Source organism: Cephus cinctus, unplaced genomic scaffold (assembly GCF_000341935.2).
Source record: "Cephus cinctus unplaced genomic scaffold, Ccin1 Ccin1_scaffold0101, whole genome shotgun sequence".
NCBI classification, from domain to species: Eukaryota; Metazoa; Arthropoda; class Insecta; order Hymenoptera; family Cephidae; genus Cephus; species Cephus cinctus.
In genome coordinates, this window is record NW_014332838.1 from 209,924 (window position 1) to 218,410 (window position 8,487).

Consider the following 8,487-nt stretch of genomic DNA (forward strand, 5'->3'; position numbering starts at 1 on the left):
GGGGGGGGGGGGGAGCGACGGTTTCTTTATTATCAATTTTCTCTAGCGATATGTCTAAATCGCGTATGAATCAGCCTTTACGTTTCAGGCGTATAAATAATGATACATAAATTGGTTCCGTACAGCTTACGTACGTATCGATTACGTGGCTGCGATGTATACCTTGTGTATTATTTTTTTACGAGAATCGAAGCCGAGGACAGCAGTTAGGGTACCTGGCTGCGGTATTTCTTGAAAGTCCATAGGACTCTGACACCGCTCAGACCCTTCCTCTAGGAAGCGGTATTGATTGACAATGCATTGGAAGATACACCTTAGGTATATCGGAAACTATTATGTACGGCGCCTATGGTGCTTGTAAACTATTGAGGGAATTCGTCATTGTTATTTTTTCCTGTCGCTGCTCATCGGTAAAACCTACGAGTACAGGTACGCGCATAGGGCTACCTGTCTTGCTTATTCATACAATTACTTTTCAACGTATACGCCTATATTCCAACGTAATGAAAATATTGTCGCGTAATCTTTCTTTGGCTTTAGGTTGATTATCGTTAAGATTATTATAAATACAGCGATGTCCTATCTCCGTAAGGGAATGTACAGTTTGAAGTCGAGTATAAGTTTGTTTTTTTTCTATAGATTGCATATCTACGAGAAAATCCACATTTATATCTCGATTATAAATTTTTTAATTAAATTTTATCTATCAGGGAATTTTAAGTTTTAACACGATTATGGATTTTTCTGTCTCTCGTTATCTTCCCGTATTTAGTCCTCTTTACGCGTGCCTGAGCTCATTGAATGTTACGTAATGCACTGTAGGTTGAGTGCCGAGGCACGCGCCTTCACCGGGTCATGAAATTTGGTTGATATTATCTGGCACGCCCTTCCGATTTGCTCTCTCACGCATTACTTATCGCTGCATTTCATCGTCTACTTGTGCATACAGTGTACAACTTGTGCACCACGGCACGGAACAGTGTATATAAAGTGGTTGCGCCGTAGTGGAGCTGGTCGTTGTTAACATCGAGCGAGGAAAGGGAAGGCGCGTCGAAATCCACGAAAATGATATTAGACGACCAGAGCCCTTTAAAATTTCAGTCCCCGTCGCTTCCAGAAATTCGCTCTTCCTCGTAAAAGTAGTTCCAGGTGAATCCCGTGGCGGCGCCACTTGCATATTCCGCGAAAGGATCTGGTGAAACCCTACGCGAAAGCCCAACCGTGCGAGACTCCGTTCTTCGACCCATTTTTTGTCACCCTTTCAATCCACCCAACAGCGACAGAGTCAAGGGAAAGTCATAATACGATATTCGTTACGTCGGCAGCGATTCCACGAAACGGGGATCCCTTTGGTAATCGATTCCCAGCCCGAAGAAATATATCGATACTCCCTACCGAGAATTCAAATCGCGTCGCAGTGATTTGTAATGTCGGGGAGAATTCGTAAATTTTTTTTTTTTTTTGCACCGCATAATTTTTTCAAGAGCAACGATCGCGGTTCGTCGATGTTCCGGAAAAGTGAAGCAAAAAAATGTTGACACGTGTAAAAAAAAGACGCAGTTTAACTGCAAGGCGAGAGAACGATGCATGAGCCATAGCCAGTAGGTAGACTTGGCCTGTGTACGTGCACGTGCATCGTATGGCTTGCTGTACGTGTGTGGGACAGTGCAGTTCTCGCGGCCTTGAGAGAGGGACTCTTTGTGCAGTTGAGCGCTCGCTGCATCGTGGTTGGCTCTCTCGGTGCTTACATGTAACTACTCGTACGTACTATATAACGTATGGCTCTCTTATAGAGTCACTGTAACATATACTGTAACAAGTAGCATTACGTTTATGTACAAAGGGCGTTCCGTGTGAGTCATGTGCTCTCGCATATGCTACCGTACCGCGCGGGTATATAAAGCACATAAACTTGAAGTGCATGCGGGTGTTGGCCACGTGCGCGCTGCACTTTTTGCCCGGTCGCTCTTTTATTGCATCGCACGGCTGCACTTTACGTTTTCGTTGGCAGCCACGAAATTTTTAAGCGGCCCTCCTATTCACGACGCGAGCGCCATCTCTCGGGACTTTCTCGCGGCAGAAAGAAACGAAGCTCCAACTCCGGCGCGCTGTGTGTCCCGCTGGCTCGGGGAAAGTACATGCGCGTACATAAACGCTCGATCCTATCGTACGATAGTACTTGAAGATAGCGGTTAATCGAAGTAGGTGACGATGTGGTAAACCGTATTGCACAAGCGAAAGAGCAGTCGTTACTGAAATGTCAAGGATGCAACCGCGTGCATCGAACAATGGCCGTAGGAGTGCAATGGAGTTGCTTGCTATTTTGTCACGCGTAAACCGAGTAAAAGTAACGTGCAAATGTCTCTGTGCTACCCGCATAACTTAAAAATGTCCCCCCGAGGGCTCCGCGTTGGATTCACGCCGGGCGCATAACGGAGTCACGATAATTTGATAAATTATTGTCTGACGTTACAAAGGATCTAGGAGATTTTGCACCTACGGTATATATATACATATAACCTCTCTCACTCTTTCACATTCTCTGTCCTCTGTCTTCGTACGCGAGATTTCGATGTCCTCCAATGTCTTGCAGCGAGGCATCGTTATTTACTCCTTTTATTATCGGCCTCTCGAGAGACTCTCTTTGCCATGAAATTCAGAAGCAGGAACGATAGACTTATCGCTGGGCATACACTTCTAGGAATTTCGTATGCGTTAGATAATAGTGTACACAGTGGCCAGACACGCAGTCTACCGTGGAGGATCGGATAGAGCATACTTTTTTTTTTTTTTTTTTTTTCCCCAAGAAAAGATAACGTCTGTCATAATTCTATCTTTTCGTTAATTACAACTGTAGACAGCGTGACCAGTCGAGCGAATACTTCTCACTGTGAAAATCCTCATTGGTATATGGTCGTGGGGGAATTTTTCGTAAGGGTCGTTAGTAGTCCTTTCGTAATGAGAGCAAAAAAAAAAAAAAATGAAAAAAAAATGAAAAAAAAACCCAGCACGACGATATCTATTTGCAGAGGGATTTCTCCGAAATTCGGATATCCTGCGCATGATGGCGGCTATCAGGAAGAGCGGCTCCTAGCCAATACCTTGCCTCGGATATTTAAAGAACCCTCTCGTACAAGAAGGTAGCAAAAATCACAGTAAGAAAGCGAGTTCGCTACTCATCCGTGACGTCTTCAATCATCATTCGTCATCCGCTTGACTTGCAGTCGAGATCAGCTTAGACCATACCCATTGCTTTACGTGTTTTCCTAGTAGCATTTGTAATCAATAGCAGAGATACTAGAGACCATGGATAATCGAACAGTCGATATCTTAACAATGGTATCTATTGTATCGTGGCGTGGAAGGATATTAATTTTTTGTTTTCTGTTCGTTATGTTCGCAGACCGTCTACCACGTCGGGCCGGCGACGTACCCGGATCCCGAGAACACCCAGTGGTCCTTGTCGATTCCGATCTCTCTCGTCTACCCTTGCCCGACCTGGTACTCTCAGCCGTGGAACAGCTACCACCGCCCACACCCTTGGTCACGGTCTCGGCGCCCAGCAGCCCCACCAGGGATGCTGCCTTTCAGTTCCCCGAGTGCAGCGCCGCTCCTGTACCAAGTCCACGTGCTCGACCACGAAGACGCAGGTTGACGTCCGAGGGTTCCGTCTTGGAGAAGGAACGGGTCAACGCCAGCTGTGGACAGATCGGTACCGTCGTCAATGAGAGGGAGTGGACCAGTGTCGGTACCAACCTCAGGAACATCGCCGACGACTTTCACGCGGCTAAGACCAAGGTAAGCTTTTTCTTGGTCTCTCATAACACACTTGAGTAAATTCCGTCCGCTGTTATCGCGCATTTATTTCAAGTAAATTCCGTCCGCGTGGCTCTTCTACACGCTTCGGTCCGAGATACCGGAATCCTCTGGGGAATTTAACACGGGAAATCTGTAGGGTGGAAAACGAAGGATCGTTGCAGGGCGCTAACCGGGGTCATAAACACGAATTTAGTTATCGCCCCTCGATCCCGGGGGTGCGATAAATATAAGTCTCACCACGCAGAGGAGACGTCTCTGGTATATCTGTAGGGATGCTGTGCTTCTCTTACGCTTTCTTCGAGTTCGTCCCCGCCACGTTTGATCCTTCGATCAAATATGTATCGGACGTCTATTCCTCTCGGGAGGCCATCCCGCGAGACAATGGACCGAGGACGTCGGTATCCGTGGTACCGATCGATCCGGAAACCTTCGCCGAAGAAATGACTCCTTTATTCGGTTTAAAGGTCCGCGAAGGAGAATTCAATCCCGGCCGCACTAATTATAACGTTTAAGTGCTGCTAATTGATGGGGGAGATGAAAACCGTGAAATTACGAATATCTTCTCGATCGGAAACCGATCTTCTCATTCAGGGGATTCTCTTACCCGTCAGTCTCCTGTATCGCCCAAGAAGCCTGTATATACTTCCCGTTGTACGCTTGACAACTTTAATCGACGGCTCCGCCAATGTAACGGGATTCCTTTGATCGAATTAGGCACTCGAGACAGGAGTACCGATCCTGTCCGATTTTTGTCCTTGGTGATATCTTTTCTTTTTCTCTTTGCCTTCCCCGTGCTCTCGATGGTCAACAAACATTTCCGCATCTTTTCTCCCGTTTTCCATTTTACTCGACAAACACCCAAACTCCCTTTCATCCCCGGCGCGTAAACAAGTCGCGTCTTTCCAATTGAAAATTCGCTCAGACCTGAAACCCGATTCGCAATCTGCCTCGGGTCGCAGGTATATGCACACTGGATCGTCCCGCACCGCCAAGTAGGATTACAAGGGTGGTAGCTGCTTTTCGCGCTGTACGGGGAATCTTACGGGGAATCTTAGGCGTAACCCTTGCACCCCGTCACTGCTACGGGAAGCCGTACTCGGTTCGCTTTACATATGCATGGGGAGTAAGCAAGCATGTAACGGCTAAGTGGCCACATCCCCATACGTGAAAGTTAAGTGGGCATGGCAGCACGAGCACGCGGCAAGCTCTCCATGAAAATTATCCTTCAATTATCAGGTGGAATTACGCTTTTCTTGCGCGCCCTTAACGGTTTCGCTAATTTTCGCAACTCCGCAAAAATCGACGTTATTTTCAATGCTTATTATCGCTAGTAACGTGATAACGATTGTTTGCTGAAAAGAAATGGCCAGGTACCGTATTGCCTTTTTCTTTCTTTTTTTTTTGTTTTTTTTTTGTTCCGATGCTTTTAGTGGCAGGCACTGTTAGGCACTCCGGTATATTATATTCCGACTGTACTTAATATTTTCACAGCTTTATACCCACACCGCGAGAAATAGTAACGTAATAATATCCAATACCCGATCGCTTTTCTAGTAGCCACGTTGTATATCTATATATCTTCTCGCACTACTCCACTGCCATTATTGACGTTATACTCGCCGTGCACCGCCACTTATTGTCCCGTAGCCTCGACCGCAGCAGCTTCTGTGCCTCTGGGACTTTTTCTTATCTCATCGAGAAAATGGCCACTACGGCCGACCGGAGCGATTCGGTTTTTACGGGCAAACCGCGCAATTACGTTGCACAATAATCGATCGCGTCGTTTCCAAGCATCGAGCGTGGCTCTCGTCGAGGCGCATTGCTGCCGATAGACTCCTTGCGGGAGACGGAAAATTGTTGGGCGTAGAGGGAAGAAGAAAAAGAGAGAGAGAGAGAGAGAGAGAGAGAGTGATACTGCCACGAGAACGCAGACAAAGAAGATAAGGGAGAAGTGTCCGGTAATATGGGATTGGCGAGGAATATTAAGGAAAGCGAAGGAAAAGTTCTTCTCTATTAATTGACGTAGCGGGGCTTCCACGACTGTTCTTGAGGATCCTCATAATTCTTTCGTAATGTGACGGGGGGTTGTTTTTTTTTTCTTACTTTTTTTTCCTCTTTCCGTTTCTTCACCTCCCTTTTATAGTATATACACATCTTGTATGGTACATATATACATATATACACGGTTCTGATAATCTCTCCTATAGGACGCGCGATGTACGTACATATATACGGTGCGAGCGGAGCAAATGTCGAGGGTTCGGACTTATACGCAGGGATGACCAGATATTATGGTCGGCCATAAAAGCGCCTTCGGAGATTGGTCTTCCTCGTGTTTATTATCCCGGGCGTGGATTAAGACGAAAACGGGAATCGGAAGCCGAGAGAATAGGGTCACGGCTGGTGATACCATGGAAACAAAAGAAATTCGGCGCCTCGAGTATGTTTCTCTTATATATCCACTTCGTCCCATAAGTATTATACGCGCAACGAGTGCGGCGGCCACGCCGGGTCTCTCGACGTTTGCGTATTTATATACGCCACACCTAGAGGCTATATCCGGTCTCTATATCGCGACTGCGCTCCGACGCGCTCTGCACTTTCGTGAATTTTGTGACGTTAACCCGCGCGGAAACGTCATCGTGCGAACTTGCGGTGACGGGCGCAAGGGCGGCAGGGACGGGGGAAGGTACTTTTATCGCGAACAAAGGAAGAGACGATTCCGCAAGTAGTGGAAGGGGCCGCCAGCGGCACTTGGCGCGCGGAATTGTCGGCGACGCTTTCAGCCCCGTAATTCGGCCCAATTAGGACATTCCCAATTAGGGAGTTTTACCTTACCTTACCTTACCGCGCTTTGCCTTGCCTCCACGAGTGCAACCACTTTTCTTTACAAACTCGCTACTGCCCTCCCCTCCCCCTCCCCACCCCTCCCCTCCCCTCCACTTCTCCATCCTCCTTTCTCCTCTCTTGGCTACGTTTCCCTCGAAGGCAAAATTTATAACGATTCGTCATCGTATCCCAGTCCTACCTATTCTTATTTACCGGCGCGAAGTTTCGCTCTCACTTTTCCACTAACGACGCCCTTCGTTTCGCATGATGATGTTGCAGGACGCCGAAGTCGAGAAATCGAGATTGCCCTTCATCGGCTCGGGATTCTCAAGCTCCCCGTCCACGGACAGCCTGCTCTCGCTCCTGATCCCGGCTCCACTTCGGGAGACTCTGTGGACGACAGTGGCCCTCTACCTTGGATGGAGACTCGTGTCCCGTCTCCGATAGAGCACCCACGTGACAGCCAGTGCCAGGACTATGCCCTCTGGGACGGGACTCCCTTCTCGCCAATGGGACCGGTGAACCAGGAGTATCGGTTGTTGGGACACTTACGTTCCTACTGTGCTCGAGAGTCGATTCGTGTTCCCTCGTCATCGTGAGTCATCAGCGAGATGCACGAGAGTGTACTGCGCTAGCGCCAGCTGGACGGGGGACGTCTCGTCGTCGTCAATCGGAGCCGAAGACAGGCCGAAGACGCAGCTCAGCCTTGCGGTAGTGGTAGAGGAGGTTTAAGGTAGGAAGGGGGTCGAAGGGCTAAGGACGAGATCCAAAGAGGACTAACCGAATAATCAAATGATGATCTCATTACGGATAAATAAAGAGAATTAAATAAAATAGTGATTTAAAGGAGTTGCGCGTCTTTACTAGTAAAGCAAAAAGAGATTTGCAATCTGATATGCGTGCGTATTAATTGCGATTAAAAGTGGGGGGGTAGACTCGAGATTTTTTACGAGCCCGGTCGCCGTCGTCGCTCGACTATTATTATAATAATCATTCTCGCCGTGTCGATTGTGCGTTTTGTGTCCATTAAGGTCTTCTTCTTCTTTTTTTTTTTTTTTAATGACGCGAACGTATACCCCCATGGGCTCGTTCGCGAGGTCTCGCGAACAAAAATTCTTCTCTCTCGATCTGTGATACCGCTTCGCGAATTGAGAACGATTTCTCGCCGTGTTTCTTTTTTTTTTCTTCTCCTTATTCATACAATATTGTCTCTGGCAAACGAAAGAACGGAAAAATGACAGAGTCGTTGCCTGTGATTAATCGGAGCCCCGACGGCTCCTCTTCCTTCGGATTAATTATCTCGTTCTCGTTTCGCGTTGCGAAATTGTCTCCTCGCGGGATTCGCGAGGATCGCGATTTCGAGGCGTCGGGACGCGCGAAGCTCGTTACGTCGGGTGGCGTCGATTATTCATCTACTTTCTTTCGCGGACGCCCCGCCGTGCGCGATCGCCGTCTCACGTTCTGCATCCGGTTGTATTATTCTTTGTACATATGTGTTGGAAAGTCACGCGTGTATTTCGAACATTGAAGGGGCGACGAGAAAGTAAAATAATAGTTTATAGAGGATAAGACGCGAGAGAACGAAGCACGTAGGGAAAGTCGAGAGAGAAGTTAAACGTGTATGTATAAAGGCTAAACTAAAGTAATAAATTCAGTAATAAGTTGAGTAAATAATTAAAATAGATAATTGATAGATCGAGGATCGCAGCATCTGATTGGCTCGCTGCGAGGCCCGTGGACAGTTTTCAAATGATCTCCGGTAGCTTAGCTCTAGTGGCGCCCCCTCCAGCGGGATGCATAGTACTTTTGGAAGAGGCGTCTAATTCTTCGTGTCCCCAC

At 47.5% G+C, this 8,487-nt stretch overlaps 1 protein-coding gene across 4 annotated transcripts in view; it reads left to right on the forward strand.

Annotated features, from left to right (window-relative positions):
* The window catches only part of LOC107274563, a 16,660-nt gene extending 8,179 nt beyond the window's left edge, over positions 1–8,481 (forward strand). For all 4 annotated transcript variants that reach the window (XM_015753811.2, XM_025092014.1, XM_025092016.1 and 1 more), the window contains 2 exons: positions 3,404–3,798; positions 6,928–8,481. In XM_015753811.2, the coding sequence (XP_015609297.1) occupies positions 3,404–3,798; positions 6,928–7,095 (563 nt within the window). In that variant the 3' untranslated portion in view covers positions 7,096–8,481. The remainder of the gene's footprint in view (positions 1–3,403; positions 3,799–6,927) is intronic.
* Positions 8,482–8,487: the final 6 nt, after the last annotated feature.